Below are 23066 nucleotides of genomic sequence, written 5' to 3' on the forward strand. Positions count from 1 at the left end.
TTAATCAGTGTTCATTTCATGACAAATTCTAAATTAACTAGTTGACAAATTTGTTTGGATTGTGTTGTTTGCCTCTGTGGTGTAGTTGGTACTTGAGTGGGTTTATTTTTTATGACTGCAAACACTCTGCTTCCCTTGGCAATTGTGCAGTCCCTGCATTGTTATGAAACTGCTGTTGCAGCAGCACCTACTTTCCTGTTCATATCTGATACCATGCTATCATAGCAGCATGCTCAGGCCTCTTGCAAAGCAAAGCAGAAATGGAATTAGAAGTTTCTCAGCTGTCTGCAGCCCTTCACTACAGGAGAATTTTTATTGTAAACTATTCTTGCCGATCATTGGAAAATAAGAGCATGTCATCTTATTTTCTTCTGGTGTCTACTGGGCATTGCTACAGGATGGTGGGTTTTAAAAAGAAATTCTATGGAGACAACATTTTAAGAGAAAGAGCTAGATTTGTTCTGCATGTTCTCATTGATGCTGTCCTAGAAATCTGTAGAAATGATAACTAGGCACTATTTGCTTTGGGATGGCATTTGTACAAATGAAACCTTTTCTTCACTGGTCTGATTTTTTGGGGACAATCTTGATTTTTAAAGTGAATTTGCAGATCTTTTCTGGCCTAGGTTTTCTGTATGTTAATGAATGGTCCATTAAGTTTCCAGATCATCCTCTTTTAAGCCAGCATATTGAATCAAAAACTAACGTACCTATAACAGTGAAGGCTTGAAACACAATTCCTTTTGGTAGTGGTGATAAATATTTCAGAGCTTGTGGCTAAGCTTGAACTGTAGCAAACTGGCATCTTCATCTTCCATCTTTGACTCTAGTGACAACTTTGTAGGAGTGCGTGTTGCTCTGTTGATCCTTAAAATATTGACATGTGTCCTTATCATATTAATAAATTGGTTATATTTTAATGGTCAAAATTGTGAAACTTACCATTTCACTTCCAAATACTTACAAAATATTGTCATTTTTTTTAACCTGTTTTGTTTTCAAAGGCTGTGGACCTTTCTATTGATGAATCCAGTCTCACAGGTGAGACAGCTCCTTGCTCTAAATCTACAGCTCCTCAGCCAGCAGCAACCAATGGAGACCTTACTTCTAGGAGCAATATTGCTTTCATGGGGACATTGGTCAGATGTGGAAAAGCAAAGGTAAAATCATTATTGAGAGAGAAGAATATGTTCCATGTTTTAACTATTTGAAGGCAGTTCTTAATTTTTAAGTTTACCTCCTGGTGATTTGTGTGATATTTTGCACAGTTTTTCTCACTGCTGCTTTTTGATACACTAGTTTAATAAGAAAACTATGGCCATAAGAGCTCAAATTCATAGGGAGCAGATGATGTGAAACTCCTCTGTCTAGGTTGTGGTGTTTTACTTCTAGAGCTAGACTCACGTGTTTGAAAATGTGTAACAGAAAATACGGTGCTGGCTAGTGTTAGGTGTTACCAGTTTGAGGTTTGCTACTGGTAATTAATAAGTACTTCAGCAATGCACAGAAAAGCAATTTGTTTCACTGAGGCAAAAGGTTTTTTAGGAAAAAAATCCCTGCTTGTGGCAAGAACTAATTTTATAAACCAAGTTAAAATTTTTATTGGGCTAAATGGCATTTGCCCATGATTGGAGTCAAATCTGTCAATAACAACAACTAACATTAAAACTTCAGATTTGATTTGGTTTTATCTTTATGTTGTTTTTTGGTTTTTTTTAGGGGATAGTTATTGGAACAGGAGAAAACTCTGAATTTGGGGAGGTTTTCAAGATGATGCAAGCAGAAGAGGTAAGAGAAGATATTTAGAAGCAAAGACAGTTTGAAAATGTGTATTTCATTGATTAAAACTTTGAATTTATTCTGCAGGAACTTAGTTAAACATACACTGCTTTCAGCATTTCCCTTTCCTCTCGTGAGGCAAATCTTTTAGCTCTTGGACATGAAAATAGTAATTGAATGTGGTGCAACATAATTTCCATTGCTGACCTGAAGATACTAACTGTGAATATAATACTCTGCACCTGTCTAAATATTTACATAGCTTTCTGTTTTGCTGCATTGAATTTTGTGTAGATGATTAAAAACATTCCTTCTGAAATATAACTGGCTTTCCAGGGCTCTAATGCCTGTATTTTGAAAATCAGTTTTATTCCTGCTACCATGAGCTTTTTTGGTCTTGGAGGAAGTGCAGTAGCTTGTAGTTGGCATGATGTGTTGTTTTTTTAATGAAATTTTTTATAAGACCTTTTATATTAGGTTTTTTGGAGATATCACAAAGCCCTAGAAGAATATTTTCTAATAAATATTTGATTTCATTGAAGTATTTTTGAATCTCATTGAATTCTGTGAAAGAACAGTCTGTTTTCCTAAAATAAATGTATGGAAACATAGGGTATAACTGCATCTTATCCACTGACTGACTTGAATTTTGCATCTGTGAAGAAAATTTGGTTCATTTGTTAACTGCTGCTTGTTTGCCATTCATCAAGGCTCCAAAGACACCTCTGCAGAAGAGTATGGATCTCTTGGGAAAACAGCTTTCCTTGTATTCCTTTGGTATAATAGGTAAGATAATTTATGTAGAATAATTGCAAAATATTATCTAAAGGAAACTAGTGTGGAGGCCTGGGAAATGGAAGAATTATCTCTAAATCTTTTGGCTCCTGATTTCATTGGTCACTTTGAGTTCATGTCACTAGTCATCTGCAAATTGCATAATGTGACATAACTCTAATCATAAGGGTGTTCACTTGCTTCTTCCTGCAAATGTACTTTACTGACTTTTTGTCCTCCAAATGCTTCCTTTTAAATTGCAATGTGTCTTGGATTCTGATTCAAGGTGTGCATAAGTGAGTGCCTCACTTAAAGATATGATTGGGCAACTTGACTGGCTAAAGTTCTCTTCATCTTTGCTATACTAATGGAATCATGACAATGAAATAAATAATGTTTTGTAGGTAGTGCAGTAGTAAGCTTTGTTCTGGCTATTTGAATTTTTTCTTGTCCCCGTGAGGCTACAGTACTTGCTGGTTTTACATTAATCCCCTTGACTGTTTTCTTTATAGGAGTTATTATGCTAGTTGGCTGGTTGCAAGGAAAGCATATCCTTGATATGTTCACAATTGGTGTGAGGTAAGATTTATATTGTGAAATAATGCACATAATTCGTTACAGCAAGTGTTTGAAAGCTAGTGATCTATTTCATAAAATGCTTGCATACACTGCTCTTAACTTCATGTAATTCAAAATGAAAATAGAAAAGCAAGTTCTTACATATTTTTAATAATGCAGTGTGTTCCTGTTAGTCTCTTAAACTTTACATTCATATGGTGATTTCTGACTGTCTTGTGGAACATCTGCAAACAGGCAATAGAGTTCTACAATTTGAGTTTTTGTTGCTGAGTAAATAAAGTAGCTGTAATTTTACAAGGCACATGACAAAGTTATTGCAAGCTTTGTCATGTAGTTCAATAACTCAACCTCTGCTATATTATGCAAACTTAATCCCAGTGTGTTTGCTGAGAACAGCACTGAATTTAGATGGTCTAACTCCATACTCCTAGAAAAGTTGTTGGGTTGCTGATTACATGGGCATAAGTGCTGTGCTGTAGGGTTTCTTTAAGTGACAGGATCAGATTTTGAAGAATTATGCATTTGTGGAGGGGAGAAAAGAAACTCAGGAAATTGCATCTTTGAGCATTTACACTGTCATCAAGTTTTTTGTTTGTTTGTTTTTTAAATGACCTTCAAGGCCATTCCCTCACTTAATTTGCTGCCACATCATGATCTGGCAGTATCAATTGTGGATCAGTGGTGGCATTTCCCAGTTCTGTTTAGTGCTGACTACACTTATTCTTCACAATCTGGGCTGCTTTGCGCAGCCCTAATTAGTGTTTTGTGTAGGCAAAACAGATGTACAATTGATTTCTCCCTCTCCCCTACATTTCTTCATACTTTTGCATAAATAATGAGCAGAAATGATCTAATTTATTTCATTTGTTGCTGTCTTCAGCGGGTTTCTTATAATGAATGCTATACAACTGGCATCCCATGGTGACTCCTTTTCTGTTTTAATCTCAGTGACCAGTCAGCTACAGAAACAATGGTCTGAATTGTAAATTCATCACTACTGTGTATTCCTGTGTGACATTTGAAAACAGATCTGTGTATTTACTTTCATTACAGTTTGGCTGTAGCTGCAATCCCGGAAGGACTCCCAATTGTGGTAACGGTGACACTGGCCCTCGGTGTGATGAGAATGGTGAAGAAACGGGCTATTGTAAAAAAGCTGCCTATTGTTGAAACTTTAGGTATGACTAGACTGACTTAGAGAGAGTGTTTTTGGTGTAAATGTTAGGAAATACTGATGACTAATGAGGAAAACAAAGCAGGTATTCTTATTTTGCTAGCAGCATGCTGGCATCTTTAAAATATTCCTGAATTGAATGTGTGTTACCCTGGAGCAATGCAGGGAGATGTCTCTGTAGGCCTTCTCGCTACTCCTTTGGAATAAATAAAAAATCTGCCAGTTAATAGCATGTCATGCTAGCAATACACTAAACTGATTGTTTGCTATAAGATGTTCTTGTTAAGTAAGACTTGTAATTTTTTTTTTTAATTAAAACTTTCTTGGTGTAAATTTAGAAATTATATTGACAGTTGAAAACAAATCCATATTTGAATATTAGAAAAAGCTTTGTAATCGTAATGCACCTTCAGGATGTTATGCTGCTAATATTAGAATGTAAAATCATTTAAAAACTTTAAAGCTCAAAGAAGTTCTGTGTACATGTTGAGTCAAAACATGTAAAGTGCAGAATATGGAAAAGAAATAGAAATACTAAGTTAAATAAATCTGCTGCTATTGAATTCCTTTTTGCAATTTGAAGATTGGGAAATTTTTTTCCCAATGCCTCTAGCAGTTTCATTAGTGTTGCAAGGTTTTTTGATGCTTGTACAGCTCCTGCTGTCATGTCTAGAAATGTCAAGATACTGCAACAGTCTCTCAGAATCTCCATTCCAGAGTTAAAAAGGCATATGCAAATCTCACATTTTTGTAATCTCTTCAAGCTTATTAAAATTTGAAGGTTTATTAGAAAGTCACTTGTGACTGACTAGTGTGACACAAATATAATGGCTGGTGTTAAGTATGTGTTGTACTTTTTAGTAAAGAAGAATGACTTCTGTAAAGCAGGCTCCTAGTATTTCTCCTCACCAGGAATCACAATTGAGATTTCGGTAATGTAGCTTGAGTTACAGCAGAATAAAATAAAGGAGAGGTAGTGAGTGGACACATTTTGTATAAATTGTGAATTTGGGATTTAAATTAGTTTGGAGGTTTTTTTTTATTTATTGGACAAACTCCCAAAGAGCCTTGTACAATTATTCATTAGAAGTTGAAAATTTGCTGTGTCTCACTTGTTTTTATTCACAGGCAGCTGCAATATTTCTAGAAATTTGCTCAGCTTGCATACTTTTCTCTTTGTCAGTTACTCTGATTGTTCTAAGCAAGAATTGTCTTATAAATGTTAATTTGTTATTTCAGGTTGTTGTAATGTCATTTGTTCAGATAAAACTGGAACTCTGACAAAGAATGAAATGACTGTTACCCATATTTTTACTTCTGATGGGCAGCATGCTGAGGTATGTGGTGTGACACCTAGACTTGAATTTGCCTTTTTATTTTGTTGTGTGTATCAGCTGAAACATGCTGGACTATACTACAGGTAAAGCATCAGTTAAGAAAGCATAAATTTATTGCACTAAACTCCTCTCCCTCGGTTCATTTAGTATGCAGTCTTTGAGCTGTGCTATCCAAGCCTTCTCTGGTTACAGAAGCATTTTTTTTATATATGTTAAGTTCTTACAACTTTTGGTGACTACACAGAATAAGAGACAGATGCTAAGATACACAGACAAGCTGAGAGATTGTGTTTTTCTTCAGTATAGAAAGTTGAGGCTATTTTGCTGTTTCAGGTATGAAGAAAACCCCCTAAAATTTACGTGTTCCACACATTTAAAGTGGAGATATCCAACTTTTTGCCTAAAAGACAGTTTATTGTGTGAACTATTCATACTGAATATGCATTTTCACTCTTGCTTTTTTATAATGGATGGACTTGCAGGATGGACGTGAAACAGTGATTGTTGAGATTAGGGAGTTGCTGGAAAGACCAATGATGTAAATCCACAAAAGAGAAGCAAAAGCAGCGAGGTTTGGAACTGAATGTGGGTTCATAGGAATGTTTTAATCAAGTTCTTTAATTCTCAAACTCCTTGACCTGGGTTTTGTTTCCACAATAGAGTTAATAGACGATCTTGTAATTTTATTCTGCAAGCAAAAATTCTGGCATTTTTTTTACACAGTTTCCTATTATTTGCCTGTACTTTCTTATATATCCTGATACTTGTATTTTTGTTGCTAGAAGTCTTTATGAATACTGCTACTAGCACAGCTGCATCTGGGATCTGGGTCAAATCAGCTCTTTTTTCCTAATGGAAAGAGAACTTAAAATGGCTGTGAAATATATTAGCTGTTAATGCTGTAGATATGAGGGTTTTTTTAGGATCCTAGTAGGATGCCTGGTTTTTATGCACTAAAAATACAATTTTACTGGGTTTAACACCTTCTGAAGTATAACTGAGAGGCTGTTCAACTGTTTCTTTTTTTTTTTTTTTTTTTTTAATAACTCTACGGAAGTAGGACTCTGCTCTGTAATTCCATTCCCCTGCAGGGGGTATGCATTATTAATCAGGGTAGAGAAAAAAAGGAGAAAAAGTTAGAAAGCAGAAGAAAGAAGAAAAAAGAAAGCAGGCCTAATACTGTAAGGAAACAACATACACTACATTTATTTATGCTGAGGAATAAAATTGATACTGTTAAAAAGAAATTAGTCTCTAATATATTTTATTGAATTCAGACTGCTGCTGCATTAGAAGCTGAGTAAGAAGAATTCATGCACACTGAGTAAAAGCAGCATTATGAATGGCCTTTTGAAATTCTTCTGTAGATTATAATAAAAGCTGAGAGCAGTTAACCTGGTGAACACTACATTGCATGCTGCCTCTGGCTGCTTGTCTTGCAGGTTACTGGAGTAGGTTATAACAGGTTTGGAGAAGTGATGCTCGATGGTGAAGTTATTCATGGTTATAACAACCCATCCATTAGCAAAATTGTGGAGGTAAGGTCTTGGCAAAGAAAGGTGAGTTTTAACTGATGATGTAGCACGAGAGCTTTGCACAGCATTTACTTTGTGTTCTGTTTTCTCCCCTTTCCTTCCTCATCATTTAGGCTGGTTGTGTGTGCAATGATGCCTTGATTAGAAACAACACACTGATGGGGAAGCCAACAGAGGGGGCTTTAATTGCACTGGCTATGAAGGTGTGTATTGATGGTGCTTTTTGATTCATGGCAGGTGGGAAATGTGTAGAAATAATTTGTGGCTTTGTTTTTCTCATTTTCTTCTCTTTTGGATCTCCTAGATTTGTATTGCAACTGCTCATCTCCTATGTTTCTTTCTTGTAAATCTTGGGCATTCTGAAGGATCAGAAAAAAAAATTTACAAGTGAAGTAAAATCTCTATTTTCATCTTTTTGCACTTAGTACTGTCTTTTCACCTGCCACAAACTGATTTACCTGTTGAATATTGATTGTACTGTCTCTTTCCCAGTTTCACATCAGTAGTAGAGGGAAGTTGGTAACTGATGTATTGGTGACTGCAGAATTCATAATACCTCTCAAGTGCAGGGCTTTTGAATTGTAGACACTGTCCTGAAGTGTTTGGGTTCTTTTCTGTTGGGAAGGGAGCGGGGTTATTGTTGGTTTTTTGTGTAATGCTGTGACACACCCATTACAGCTACTGAGAAATGTAGCAAGGCTCATGCTGAAGCCTGAAAGAAGTTTCCAAGTGTTTTCAGTACTTGTTTGCCAAGAAGTCTATGTAAGTTGGAACAGTGTGCTCAAAAGGCAACTTTGGAGATGAAATTGTTCTTTAATTAAGTGATGTTTGCTAACTAAGGTGTTTTAACAAGTCATCAAATTTCATACCTGTTTGAAAAGAAAAGGTCCTGACATTGTGATGGTGCTTCTGTTTTATACAGATGGGTTTAGATGGAGTCCAGGAGGACTACATAAGGAAGGCTGAATATCCCTTCAGCTCAGAGCAAAAATGGATGGCTGTTAAATGCATTCACAGAACACAGCAGGTAAACTTCAATCACTGTTTCCATGAGCACTGGCTCTGTAGAATGGATCTCTACCTTGTTTAATATCTTCATTTTTCGCTTCAGAAGTTTTGGAAGGCTGGCAGTAGTGCACAGTCCTAGAAATATGGCTTGATAATAGATACAGCTTTAGTTTCAAGCTCTGAAGTAGAGAAAAGGAATCACAAGAAATAATTTCCATAAAAGATATCCTGGAAGATTAAGTGTTTTGAAAACTGAGACCTTGAATGTATACTTAACTATTTCTCCTCCTTCTTCTTTCTTCTCAAATATCCAAAGCAATTCTGCCAATCTTCTGCTGTTCCAGTGCTGCATAGTTGCATAATGAATTAAGAGCAAGAATATGCATTGATGTTCAATAGTAAAATTTCATTTGTTTTGAAACAAAGGGTTTCTGGTTTGATGCAGACATCACATCCCCAGCGTTGACAAATTTTATTGATGTCAACACTGGCATGGATTATCAATAAAACCCACTCTTTTAATCTCTTTTTCTGCCTTCTGGTGCTTTCACATACATATGTGCATTCATGTTTCATTTAGATCCATATAAATGTTTTTGTTACAAGTATTGACATAATCACTGCCAGTCTGATAACCAGAGACTTCTAGACAGTAAGTGCAACAACAGACCTTATATTAGATTTATGAAAAAAATCTTGCAGTACTTCAGATCAAAATCAGGCTTGCTGACAGTGTTCCAATATCACTGTAAAATCTGCTTTGGAAAGAAGGCACTTGACTCTTTTTAGCTATAGGGGTTATATTGTTGATTATCCATGTCTTTGTAAAGAGCACAAATTGCTATAAGATTTTAATTTATGTAAAGACTTACTGTGTCTGTGTTTTGGAATCAGCAGTTTTAAAAGAATGTTGGAAAATTAATAGTAGATTGAAAGAGAACATAAATTATTTGAAGACTAAGAATATGCAGTGGATTTAGAAACTTGGAACTCTCTTAAGCCTATCATTAAAGATTGAGGTAACTTGACTGCTGTGCATATGAATAACTTCACAGGAAGAAAATAGGTATATTAAAAAAGAGCTTTTTAGTTCAACTGGAGAGAAAGATGAGTGATCAGTGATTGGAAATTCAGCTGAAGCAGCAGTTCTTAATGGAAAGGGAGGGAGGAGAAGGAATGAGTTAATTTAGCATTGGAGTTAAGTGTTTGAGGTAGCTGGTGGACTCTCAGTCCCATGATATCATCATATCAAGGCTATATGGACATCTGGAAAATATTAGAGCTACTAGGCCGTGTTCAAGAATAGAGGGGATGTTTAACGACCTGTGCAGCTGGTCTGATGAGGAGCTTAAGGACTTTCAGGTCTAATGTCCTGTGCAGGTTGAATTTCTGTCCTTTGCATGGCCTCTTAGTCTGTAAACTGTGACTTGCAGTGCCTGTGTTCTGAAATGAGATATTGATTATTAGCTTGGCTCTTTTGACTTTACCACTCTTGAATTTACACTGTCTAGAGACACTCAAAAGAACAGATTTTTATGTTTAGAAGTGTAAGTTTGATTTGCATTTTGTTCTTAAGGTTGTTAACAAAAGTACACATGTCATTCTTATGCGTCCATGTGTATGTACTTGTGTATGTGTGGTTATGCATGCACACATGTGCACACAGCAGCTTTTTTTTCTTTTAGGACAAACCTGAGATTTGCTTTATGAAAGGTGCTTATGAACAAGTCATTAGATACTGCACATCCTATAACTGTAAGGGACAGAGCCTACCCCTGGTGCAGCAGCAGAGAGAGCAATACCAGCAAGAGAAGGTGTCTATGGGTTCTGCAGGGCTTAGAGGTAAGGCTGTTTCAAAAGTCTGTCAAAATATCAATTTCATTTAAATAGCACAAAACCTAAACCAACAACAACAAACAAGAGCAACCCAAAACACTGGGATCTTCTTTTCTGTTTAGTTGGTTGGGGTTTTTTTGTTCAGTAAGTGCCACTGTGTTTAGTTTTTAAGCCTGTATAATACCATGATTAAACTGCAGAGGGTGAGAAATGGCACTGTTGCTTTCTGTCATCTCTTGCCTATGACCATAACTGAACACATTGAGTACATTGCTGAGTACATTGCTACTTAATGGCTTCCATACCTTATTATGGATGCCTGTGGGTTTTTTTTTTAATGTGAATGTGTTTATTTGTCCATTACTTTGGCTTCTCTCACCTTCATGAGTTAGGCTAGCACAACTGATTGCAGGTCAGGAGATGCCATTAGAATTATCTTCTGTGTTAACAAGCTGTATAGAATTTTAGATAAAACAAAATATTTTTCACATGATGATTGACAGGAGTTGATTATGGACCAGGATTATACATGACTGGCTTTCTTTGGCCTCTGTGAAGAGATCTCTAGGCTGTTAAGTCCGTGCACAGCTCTTTAATTTTTTAATTTTATTTTTAAAGGGAGCCACAGAGTACCTTTGCTGTACTCTGTGGCTCAGGAAATTCTCAAGATACAAATTATTAGAAGCTGAGAGGATATGCTAGGAGTGGTATTTTTTTTGTTGTTGTTTTATTTGAACAGTCATTTGTTCTGTCTGTCAAAAAAATCAAGGGTAATGTTTTGAAAAGAGCAAACTTGCTTTTTCCTTACAACTCTAATGACATTTAAATATATTTGAATGAAGAATCCTACTTGAAAAGACATTTCAGAAAATATTCAGCATGTACTCAATGAAATCTGCCTCTCAAAAGGTAAAAAAAAAAAAACTAAAGCAGAAAATAAATATGTTAAATGATCCTCTCTTTCATCCTAATGCTTAAAAGAAATGCACTGAGAAGTCACAAAGCTAGATGTGGTTCTCTTTCCACACAGTCAAAACATAAACACTTTCAGATGAGAATAAATAGGAAAGTTATCTTTAAAACCTGGCTGTTTGGTAAGGAGTTCTTTAAAAGAGTGTACATAAGTAGGCTATTGTGCCTGCTCAGCATTGCTACTACCTAGGTTGAAAAAAAGGAAAATATCATTCCAGCCCTTTGCTTTATGCTGGCTTGTTAGTTAGAAACAGTTGTTTTAAATGCTGATGTCAACATTAATTTGAAATCTTAACATTTTAATTTCTTTTTCTTCTTAAAGTTCTGGCCTTAGCTTCTGGTCCTGAGTTAGGACAGCTGACTTTTTTGGGGCTTGTGGGAATAATCGATCCCCCGCGGACTGGAGTAAAAGAAGCTGTTACTACACTCATCACCTCAGGAGTTGCAATAAAAATGGTTACTGGAGATTCACAGGAAACTGCAGTTGCCATCGGTATGAGCAGTTCCCTGCCTTTCATATTTTCTTGTTTTCTGTTTAGCTAATTGTTAGGAAGTGTGTGTATTAAGTCTTTAACATTTGTGAGTTCTGTATTTTGGGTGAATGTATGGCACGGTGGAATTAGCAGGGAAAAAGACCCAAAAAACCCACAATCCTAGCCTGAAGTGATACTTTGGTTTCAGCTTGAATAGCAGCTTTTCTAGTTTAGTTAACATGACTTTGGCTGTTTGAAACTGTATTTTTTTCATGTTGTTTATTTAATACATATGCTTGATTTCTGATTCTTACTGTTACACTACCACCAGCACCCTGCCTACCCTCAGCTTTGGGTGCCTGTCTCTGACAGGAGGGATGAACTAAAAGAGCCAGTGACAAGGAATAATGATATCACTTCTGTGCTGTCTAGTAGTTTTGTCCATATAACTAAGTTTGAACCTTAAGTATTATTAATAAATATGTAAACAAACTACTTAACTTCTTTTTACAATACAGTGCATTAAAGAACAAGCACTTCAGCCAGAATGAGCATTTTTTACAAACAGGATGATGAACAGTTCAATGTGCATGTGAAGAGTATATCCCCAAACTCAGAGTATTTTATCAGAGTTTTTTTTTCTTTTCCTTGTCTCCCTCATGTTATTTTTCATCTTCTGTCATGTTATTTTTGAACTGTAAATTCTTTGAGATAACTGAGCTCCTCTATTTGTTTATGACACCTGACAGAATCAATTACAGACCTTTAGACCTAAAAAGACTAAGCAAATAAATACCTGATTTAGGATAGACTTTGTAGCATGTTGAGGGTTCATGTAATTTACTCCAACATGCTGAATCAATAATGTAGTAAGGTGTTCTGCTCCAGGTATTTCAAATCTGAAATGCTGCAGGAAATATTAGCATTAAAAAAAAAAAAAAAAAAAAAAAAAAAAAGAGTACTTAATGTCTTAATGTCTTAAAAGGGTAAATTATTATAATAAGGTTTTTTATAACTGTTTTACAGCTAGTCGACTAGGATTGTATTCCAAAAATTCACAGGCAATCTCTGGAGAAGAGATAGATGATTTGGATATTCAGCAGCTTTCTCAAATAACACCAAAGGTTTGTTTTGATGTACTACTTACTGAAATGTGGCAAAGGATACATTTACATATTGAGAAATGCTTTTTTTCTGTGGCAAGCGAAAATACAATTTCTGAGTGACAAATAATATTGTTCTAATAAGTGTCTTTTTTCTGACATGACCAATATGAAAATCTATTTTGTTCAACTTACACAGTTATCTTTTTAGATATCAAAAAATAAATTGCTTCTGTCTCTTTTAATGATTCAGGGGTTTTTTTATCTTTAACTTTCATTTTGCCACCTCTTACTGAACTTTTTGTATTATTAGGCTATTTTATTTCTGAGCAACTCAGTTCATTTATATAATCTTGGAGTCTGCATGTTCAGACAGTCTATTCTTTTGTAATTTGTAAGACTTGTCCATGTTTCTAATTATTTTGATCCATCAGAGGTCACTAGTTGAGAATTTTGAAGGGGTCTATTTAATAAGTTACTGCTTAATACTTTTTTAGTTATTAAATAACTAAATGGATTAACCAATGTCCGGGTTATGAATGTGAAGACATAATCAAATGCAATAGAGGTTCAAGTTTAGCCATGTTGCAAAATTCTTGCAGCAAAATGCTGCTCTGTTTGCAAAGAACTGCAAAATTAGACTGCAGCATGCTTGAGCCTGGTGTAAGCAAGCCAAAAGCCAATATTTGCAAGCAAGAAACGTGCATGTCAGCTTTCTGTCTTTTCTTAGTGACTCACAGAAACTGGGAAAAAGCAAGAATTATGTGGCAAATAGTAATTTTTAGTTTATGTGGTAATATATGTTCTTAAGGGCTGTCCACATTAAATAACTGAAATAGATACAAATTTACTTACACGTGTTTGACCTTTGACCCAATTGCTTTTCTAGGTGTTTGCTTAAAATCTTACTAGGAATTAAAATTGATTGATAAGATTGATAGCTGTATACAGTCTGAACTGATTGATGAGAAATCTAGCTTTTTGTCAAGCTTCTTGAAGAGGAAAAATGCTAACTGTATGGAGTTTATGGAAAACTAAATTCCACGTGCTCAAATTTCAGTTTACAGAGAAGTCCAGAGACAAGAAAAATCTGAAAATTGGTCCTTCCAAGTCAGAATTTTTGATTATCTTTAAAACTTCAGTTTTTAATAATCTGCTGGAAACTAGTAAAATTGAAATCTCCTGAGTAGCTTGTCGCTTGTGCTGACAAGGAAAAAGGATGGTGATTGTAGAGTCAGTGCCACAGTTGCCTGCATGAATTTAGTCAGGAAGGCCAGCAGCAAGCCATTATACCTCAGTTGCTTCATTATTTTAGAAGGCTTTTAATTTGCACGTTCTATCTTGAAATAAGTAGCACTAACTTTGTTTACCAGAACACACTTGGAATATCCTCTAAAATTAATGATTTCATTCAATTAAAAACACAGCTCACTGGTGCTTCAGCATAAGAGCTAACAAGAATACAGTTGGCCTTTGATTGTATTTTTTACCCTCTACCTTAAGAGAACCCAATGCAATTCATTATGTATCTGAAATTTTCACCACTGCTTCATTACTCTTTTAATAGGTTGCAGTATTCTACAGAGCCAGTCCTCGACATAAATTGAAAATTATAAAGGTATGTTCTATAGAGGATCAAATGCTGGACTGTTGCTGTGGGTATTGCCTGTGCTGCTTTTACTTAAACTATAATGTGCTACAGTGTGTCAAGATGAAATCAGATATGCATCTGATTTGGCAGTGAAGTGTACTTGAAAATATTACCTAGAAAAATGCATAGTGCCCACAAGGAATAGGTAGGTAACATTGTGCTTTCTTCTATGTAGGGAGCTGGGGATTGATTCTGATTTTGTCACATTGTAGTTGAATTCACTAGGAGCTTGAAAGAACCATATTTCTGATACTTGTCAGATGAGATAAAAGGGAATGAATTTCAAGCCATGTCTGTGGCAATGCCTCAATTCAGAAGTTAACAAAAGAAGGTAGCAAAGAAGGGGGGACTCTGTAACAATTGGAACAATCAGAAAAGTAACAATAAGGAGAAGTCAAAACACTGAGACCATAGGGATGCATGCATGACTTATGAGAAGGTGATAATGGTAATGTGGAAATACAATATCTTCTGTCTTTCACTAGAGTTTTTTTCTTTTGCCTAAAGGCAGATTTTAAATACCCTAGCTTTAAAATTTAGGCTGTGAAAATATGAACTGAAGTTTAACCCAAAATCTTGTATAAAAGCTATTTAGAACAGAAGGAGCAGCTTTTTTCTTTAGGACATTACAGTGCAACTATAAAAAATGGGGGTGGGGGAGCAGTGACACAAACCTTGTATCTAAAATAATTTTATAGGATGAGTTATTTCAATCCCTGATTTAAGTTCTTTTCCCTCTCTTTAGTCCCTGCAGAATAATGGTGCTGTGGTAGCTATGACAGGAGATGGAGTGAATGATGCTGTTGCTCTGAAGGCTGCAGATATTGGTGTAGCCATGGGACAAACTGGAACAGATGTTTGTAAAGAGGCAGCAGATATGATCCTTGTGGATGATGATTTTCAGACAATAATGTAGGTGGCCTGTATGTACATTTGTACTATATAACTTTAATGAGATGATGTCTGGGTTAAAAAAATAGAAGTTTCCCTGAACTTGTAAATGAGCTTGAAGCTGCTGTAAATGAGTTTTCTGCTCAGTCAGAAGTGTTAGATGTTTGGAAACATAACTGAGGTGAAATTGAGTCTATTAGCGGTTAGTAGATTTCATTCAATTTTGTTCTTCAGAAGCATAAAACTAATGAAAAAATGACAGAGCATTCCACTCAAGATTTTAAAAAATTACATAGATCTCTGTTTGTTTTCAACTCTTAAATGTGGTGATTTCAGAAAAGGAAAAAAATATTAACTATTTAGATGTCACAGGTGAAAATAGGTTATTAGTGTCTGGTGACCAGCTGTTTGTACTTGTTCATTTTTTTGGTTAGTGTATTTCAAAAAGAGCTTAGCTAAACTTAATCCTATTTTGACTTTAATTCATCTGACTTTTGAAGGTAGTGATTGTTGACAGAGCTGAACTGCTGTCTGGCAAAATAGCCTTCATTTTGAAATTATGCATCAATCTCAGAACACTTCAGTTCCAAAGTATGACATTTAACCCTTGGGAAGAAGTGAAAAGTACAGTATAAGAAAATCTACCTATGTAGCATTATGTCAGAAGATGATCTGAGTTTGTCACACTAATTCAGCCAACAGAAATTTGGTGTTATGCATAAACATAACAGAGAAGGGAATCATTTTAACATAGGCAGAAGAGTACATAGCAAGGACATCTGTAGTCAGTACTTTACATGGGCTTGGTGAGGTTTTTGCTGGATTGTGTAATCCAATTTTGCTCATGTCATCAGGAGAGTTTTCAATAGGAGAGAGAGAAGAGTAGTGAATGCTAAGGAAAAAAAGAAATATGAACTTCCATACTTTTACATATTTTCCCCACCTTTTAAATTACTTTTGTTTTAAGTTACCAGAGGAATGCTGTTTAATTATTGTGGGAGCATAAGAAAAAAAATCAGTTTTGTTTGCAGCAAAGTAGGTGTGATTTGGGTACCAGAAAATCCTTTTTCACTGCAGTAGTTGTGATAATGTGATAGGCAAGTTGTGACACGTGCTAGGGGTTGTGAAGATGGTCTGTACATATTTCATTCTGGTACAGGAAGAATACATGGTCCTCTGAAGCCATGTTGTATTGCTGTGTTTTTTTTAAAGTGTGTGTGGGGGAGTTGTTGGCTTTTTGGGTTTTGTTGTTTTGGTTTCTTTTTTTTTTTTTTTTTTTTAATTATCCGACTTGATTTAGAAAGATTAAGGATGGTGGTGAATTTTGAACGTAAAGGAGATCTTACTCTAATAATTACATTTTCAAAGTTAAGCATCTTGAATGATCATAAATAACTTGTGATTATTCACAATCACAGAATAGTTTGGGTTCTTATAGTCAAGTTGAAAAACAATGACTGCCAAAGTTAAAAGAACCTCAGCTTCATTTGCTTCTTGCTGGTTTTATTGGTGCTTAAATTAATAGCTTTTTTGGTTTGTTTTAAGCTTTTTTGGCAGTAGATTCATTTGTCTTCTAATGTAATCTTTGTTTTTAATTGCAGGTCTGCAATTGAAGAGGGTAAAGGAATTTATAATAATATAAAAAATTTTGTTAGATTTCAACTGAGCACGTAAGTTTGAAAAGCTGTCAGTATCAGAAGTTTCTTGTGAATGAATCAAAGCATGAAGCAGATGCATTAATTCATGTTAATACTGTAAATATTTAGTAGGATACTGATATACTGTGCTTTTGAGTTTTCACTATTTTGTGTTTGGTGGCTTGTTTTATTTTTAAAGACCCAGAAGTTAGTGCAATAAACAGACATGTAACTTTGTCATAGTTCTTCCTGTTGGGATGTGTAAAGTGGGTTACTGAAGGGATCATGAGAAGCAGCAGAGCTGCCTTTGGATCCGTGTTTAAATGGGAAGCTCATAGTCAGTCCCTCCTTAACCAGTGCATGTATTCAAATGGAGGAAGCCAGGGGATCAGGAGGGTAGTTCTTCTGAAATCCATGTATTGGTTTGTGGAATGAGCTAACTATATGAAGGTGAATTCCTTTTCTTGCACACAAGGATTCGTGTGCTAGCTACATAATGCACATGTAAGGCAAGAGGACAAGAGTTTATTAAGCCTTATTTTCAAATTTTTTGTGAGTTTATCTGATTGGATCTGGACTCAGGGACATGTTTTTTCTCTTCACCATGTTGTTCGTGTACTTTTTTGAAGCCTTCATGACATTTCAGAGTGGTCTGAAATTTGTAGATGTTTAAAAAATAAACAACCAAATCTAAAACCTCCGATAAAACAAACTCAAAAAAGCTCCACAAGAACCCCAACCCACAAACAACAAATACCACTCAAAAAAACCCCTCCAGAACAACACAAAATTCACAACAAAAACTCCCAACACAACAAAACCCAGAAAAGACCAATTTGTTTACCTGCATAAACACTGTAACAATTGGCATGTACTTTCAGTCTTACCAGCTGTCCTGTCTGGTCTTACCAAGACTAGACTAGGAATCTGCTGCTGAAAAATAACTAAGCACAGATGTTCTAAGAAAGTGTCCTTACCTGTTTTTGATTAATTCAGTTACCCTTTGGTTTTTTCTGTCCCTCTTTGCAGGGAGAGCATAATAGGGTTCAATACAGTGCTAAATTTGGAATTATTGTGAGCCTTACTTTCTTCTTCTTGGTTATGAAACCTCTTAATCTTGCACTGAGACCAAGTAGTGTATACTTGTTTACAGAGGTTTCTAATGCTGAGCTTGCAGCCAGCTAATCTGTTTTTCAGTCTTTGGCCTGCCTTCTCATCTTGCTAGAAATGAGGAGTGGTTGTAGGTATTTTTAGGGAGCTTGAGTCGTACCTTGCCTTGACTGACCAGTCAAACCAGGGACAGGTGCACAGAGTGAGTTTGTTTACATCAGCAGTGGAAAAGCAGTTTGTTTTTCAAAACCATGTTTAGAAGTTCAACTTTTGGCACAAGAAAACTATAGGACCCAGTCCCCCATAAAAAAAAATCAATTAGGTGATGGTGAGTGATAATTCTGAAATGTTACCTAAAAGTTTGGGAGGTTTTAAAATACAAATTTGCTGCCTTTTTATTGCTAGAACAATGTTATTTTAAATATGGACTTTGTCAGAATGAGTATTTGAAAGGATTTCATGCTCTGTCTTTAAAGTTCAACTTAACATCACTCATGATTCACACTGTCAAAATATGTATCCACTCTTAAACAGTTGAAATGTTGATTACAAAGCAGTTATCAGTGGATCTTCAGAAATGTTCAATGCTGACAGTTGTAAAAATGGATTCTTTCAACAGGAGTATAGCAGCACTGACTTTAATCTCACTGGCTACATTAATGAACTTTCCTAATCCTCTCAATGCCATGCAGATCTTATGGATCAATATTATTATGGATGGACCTCCAGCTCAAAGGTAAGTAATTACTCTTAACTCTATTGGGTTCTGTAGTCCTTTTATTTCAAAAAGGGAAATGGTTGCTTGTAAAGGGAACTGTGAAGTCTTAAACTTCAGTGAGATTTTTCAGAAATAGCAAATTTTTTCTACAACTTCCTGAAAGGTGGCTGTAGTCAGGTGGGGGTCAGTCTCTTTCTCCAGGCAGCAGCTGACAGAAAAAGAGGACACAGCCTTAAGCTGTGCCGGAGGGAATGTAGGTTGGATATTGAGAAAAAGTTTTTTTACAGAAAGAGTGATAAAGTACTGGAATTGTCTGCCCAGGGAGGTGGTGGAGTCATCATCCCTGGGTGTGTTTAAAAAAAGGTTGGATGTAGCACTTGATGTGTTAATTGAGGTGTCAGGGCATGGGTTGGATGTGATGATCTTGAAGGTCTCTTCCAACCCAGTGATTCCGTGTGAACTTTCTCTGTGAAGTTCAATGTCTGTAGTATGTTTTTGTGTTAATTCTATTTAGTTTGCTTTAGTATCTAATTACATGGGGGTAGCAGGGCTATCTAAAGATCCATGGATATGCCCATGAAACTTGCATGCAGGGCTCTGGCTTCCCTCTGGGTTCTTTCTCTGACCCTCTTCACTGCAAGTAGATGTTGGGATGAGAGATAGTGAGGAACTAGAATTAAATCCTCTTTTTTTCAACTCAGAAAATCTAATTCCTAAGTTAGAAGCAGTGAATTAATTTTATGATGATAAAAATGTAAAATGTTCTTTTAATTGTAAGCCTTGGGGTGGAGCCTGTGGATAAAGACATTATTCGAAAACCTCCAAGAAATCTGAAGGACAGCATTCTGACCAAAAACCTGATCATTAAAATACTGGTTTCATCAATAATTATTGTCTGTGGAACACTGTTCGTCTTCTGGAGAGAGGTATGACAAAAGTGCAAAACCTAGAGTAGAAACAACCTAAATTAAAAGAAATCCTTTTTATACCAGCAGTTGGAATTCAGAGTTAATATGAGCTTAGTCATGAGTTTTGGCCATGCTTATTTTATACTAGCAGAGTAGAAGGGAAGATTTGCAAAACAGCTGTTGAAAAGTGAAATACAGTTTTATCCCCAATCTCTATTTTAACATAGACTTTTTCAGGTTCCAAATCTAGTTTGGAAACTTTGCCCATAGAAAGTAATTATGTAAATCTTCTAACCAGATTATTATGAAACAGCCATTTGACTTTGTTTTCCCAGTAGAGAAAAATGTTATGTGAACATTTGGTAGTGTATCATAGAACTCCTGCTACTTCATGTGCTAGAATAAATGTTGTTCAGGAGGCTTCATTTAATCATAGCTTGGAATTACAAATTTTTATAAATTACAGGTGATTTCATGTATGGTTTAATAAATCAGCTTGGGGCAGACAGCTTCCTTTTGCTTTCATTCCCTAAGTGGTAAAACTTATTGTAGAATTGTTGTAATAATTTGTTTAATTGACTTTGTTTAATTGTGGAGGGTTTAAAGCATGCTAAAGCCATTTCATTTTATTTTGTTGGCAGTTAAGAGACAATGTAATAACACCACGAGATACAACCATGACTTTCACCTGTTTTGTATTTTTTGATATGTTCAATGCTTTGAGTTCTAGATCTCAGGTAAGTGATTCATACTGTCCATTTACACAGTATTAACACAATAGTCAGAGTTTTCTTTGAAGGAAGATCTTGCTGTGTTTGTTTCTTGTGTGTTCCTGCAGATTTACTTTACATCTGCTGTTAAACTCGAAGTTTCATGTATTTATTAGGTAGAATTTCTTAAATTACAGATAAATTAATTTCTTAATTTGTTTCCATGGTGGTATCCTGACAAAAATAAGAAAGTTGTTATTAAGAACTGAAGTGTGTTCTTTTGTATTGCTGTGCATACTTGGTTGGTTTTTTTTCTTCCTGGAAATTCTGTCAGTTCAGCAGCCTTACCAGAATGTGAAATATCTTGAAGGCCTTAGCTTTTATATTTTGTAATTCTAAACCCATAGTTCAAGGAAAATTTCTGAAACTGGTCTGTGTTTTTTTATCTGTGTATATTTTTTCGTTTTAAGGAAACAAGTCTGAAATTTTGTGATAGTATACATTACTTCATTTACTGTAATTTGCAGTCTTATCTGTTATGGAATAGTGTAGTGGTAACCTTTTTCTGATGAACTGTACTTGCGGAATAGTGAGATCAATATGCAAGTTCTTGACTATGAAGACAAGACTTGTACTCTATTTGCCGGGGAGAAAATGCAATTAGCCTGTTCAAGAACTTGTTCTGGATTATCTAAGAGGTCAACAGGAATACTTGATATTTTGCTAAAAGTCTGGATGAAAAGAAATTGTAGTTTCTTGTCTAGATAATCAAGATTACATATTGTTGTAATCTTAATGTAACATATGATTGTTTTTACAGACAAAATCTGTGTTTGAGATTGGACTTTGCAGTAACAAAATGTTCTGCTACGCTGTCCTTGGATCTATAATGGGACAGTTATTGGTCATTTATTTTCCTCCACTTCAGAAGGTTTTCCAAACAGAAAGCCTGAGTGTCTTGGGTAAGAACAGTTCCCTTTTCAAAACTGTCCATTAAGGATTAAGTTATAAATGTGGTGTGGTTCTGTTAGATGACTTTCTGTCTGTTTGTATACAACAGGAATACAAAGCTTGCTGATGCCTTTTGTTTTGTGGGTAGGGGTTTTGTTTGTTTCATTGATTTGGTTTTTAGTTTTTTGAATCATTCTAGATGTTTTCTTTGGAACCATTATTTAAATGCATATGGTACATAACTGATCAGTGTGTTCTTAAATTTATATAAAGGTGCTTATTTATTTGGGAATTTTTAACATAAATTTTGTTACAGGCAAAATTACTGACTTAGTAGGTTGCTGAGCACTGCTAATTTAACTAGTTCACAAATTTTTTCTCTAAATATAAGCACCTTACTTAGAAATCCAATCCTTTAATATTGATTGCATTGTCATAGGGTAAATAAAAAGGAGGATTTTAAAAAGCCATAGATACGCAATGCTGTTGGCAAAGGTTCATTACTTCTGTAGTTTTCTGGATTTAAGTGATTGTAATGAAATACATGTACTTATTGTAGCATAATTTCTGATTATATTACTATTATTTTTTCAGAATTAAGTTAATTATGTTGCTGAAAATGTTAATTATGTTGCTGAAAATAAGTCTATGAGATACTGTAAAAGCTTTTAATATCTTGCGTGTAGTTATGATTTGTGCATAAACCATGCATGTTCATCTTCTGGGCCTGCAAAATACTGAATTTTGCTTTATTTCTCCTGAACTTTCCCAATGACTGGGAGAAAATTTGAAAGTTTTGTAAGTCTTGTTCTTTTTTGTGTCTCCCCTTAGCCTTAAATAGCAATTTTAAAGAAGGCTAATTATCTTTTCCAGATTTACTGTTTCTTCTGGGACTCACTTCCTCTGTGTGCATAGTGACTGAGCTAATAAAGAAGTTTGAAAGAAGCAAGGAAAAGATCCAGAAACGTGGAAGTTCTTCTTCATCAACTTCGTCTTTTCTTGATGTATGATGCATATTGCATTCTTGTGTTTGCAGACTTAGCGATTGCTGTCTAAAGATGTTGGAGAAAGCAAAACACTATCTGGAGGATAAAGAAATCCTGGGGGCTTTTGACAAGTCCTTTGTTTCACTGGCTAATGAGGAACTACATGTTTCAAGACTGTTTAGAATTTAACTTCCAACTGTGGAAGTAACAAATGAAATTATGCAACTTTGGTAACATTTTTCCTCAAACATAAATTTACTTTTAAGATTGAATGGTATTGTGGGGGGGAGGGGGCAGGGATTAATTTAAAGAAAGATCTAAGCCCAAGTCCCATTTTCTGCACTTAAAAGATATAACTGTGTAAAATCCTTCTCTTAGATATAAATATTTTAGTTTGTTTTTATTTAAAGCATTGTACTATTCTACTTTTATGGTGGTGGGACTTTGCTACTAATACAAGGATAAAAATATTTCAGAGGCATTCCACTGGGTTTAGAGTCTGTCACAAGAGTGCCATATTCTAGCTACTGTATTTATTTACTTTATCCTGCAATGTGTAAGCGGCTCAAGTACCTTGTGCTACAGTTTTTTTGTATCCCAGGTTTGGTTATTTTTTTGCACAGGATGTGACCGCTGTCGGATCACTGTTTTTCTTTTCTTTTTCTGTGATTGAAAAGCCTATACTGCAATTTGAAGTAAATGTTTGCTTTTCTTATAAGTGTGTCGTCTCTTTGTTTTAAAAGAAACTGGCATTTTTACATGAAGTGAACGAGCTTGTTTTGATATCATTGCAGATACAGGCTTTGTTTCATGTCTTGTTCCATATTGACTTTAGCTTATGACTGTGAGATCACTTGAGTGATTTATAAGACAATAATTATGGAAATTATCTGCAGTGTACTGAATTAGAAAATTAATATAAGAATCCTGGCTG

At 35.3% G+C, this 23066-nt stretch overlaps 1 protein-coding gene across 6 annotated transcripts in view; it reads left to right on the forward strand.

Annotated features, from left to right (window-relative positions):
- The window catches only part of ATP2C1 (ATPase secretory pathway Ca2+ transporting 1), a 62698-nt gene extending 39848 nt beyond the window's left edge, over positions 1-22850 (forward strand). For all 6 annotated transcript variants that reach the window (XM_054273318.1, XM_054273321.1, XM_054273319.1 and 3 more), the window contains 20 exons: positions 1005-1160; positions 1720-1788; positions 2490-2565; positions 3066-3132; positions 4186-4310; positions 5546-5643; positions 7086-7181; positions 7292-7381; positions 8101-8205; positions 9872-10028; positions 11317-11487; positions 12494-12591; positions 14138-14188; positions 14967-15133; positions 16714-16782; positions 18479-18595; positions 19356-19503; positions 20127-20222; positions 21016-21157; positions 22020-22850. In XM_054273318.1, coding sequence (XP_054129293.1) covers positions 1005-1160; positions 1720-1788; positions 2490-2565; positions 3066-3132; positions 4186-4310; positions 5546-5643; positions 7086-7181; positions 7292-7381; positions 8101-8205; positions 9872-10028; positions 11317-11487; positions 12494-12591; positions 14138-14188; positions 14967-15133; positions 16714-16782; positions 18479-18595; positions 19356-19503; positions 20127-20222; positions 21016-21157; positions 22020-22156 — 2235 coding nt within the window. In that variant the 3' untranslated portion in view covers positions 22157-22850. The remainder of the gene's footprint in view (positions 1-1004; positions 1161-1719; positions 1789-2489; positions 2566-3065; positions 3133-4185; positions 4311-5545; positions 5644-7085; positions 7182-7291; positions 7382-8100; positions 8206-9871; positions 10029-11316; positions 11488-12493; positions 12592-14137; positions 14189-14966; positions 15134-16713; positions 16783-18478; positions 18596-19355; positions 19504-20126; positions 20223-21015; positions 21158-22019) is intronic.
- Positions 22851-23066: the final 216 nt, after the last annotated feature.

This window comes from Melozone crissalis, unplaced genomic scaffold (assembly GCF_028551555.1).
Source record: "Melozone crissalis strain CALT ecotype California unplaced genomic scaffold, PUWL_Pcris_2 ptg000016l_1, whole genome shotgun sequence".
Lineage (NCBI taxonomy): Eukaryota > Metazoa > Chordata > Aves > Passeriformes > Passerellidae > Melozone > Melozone crissalis.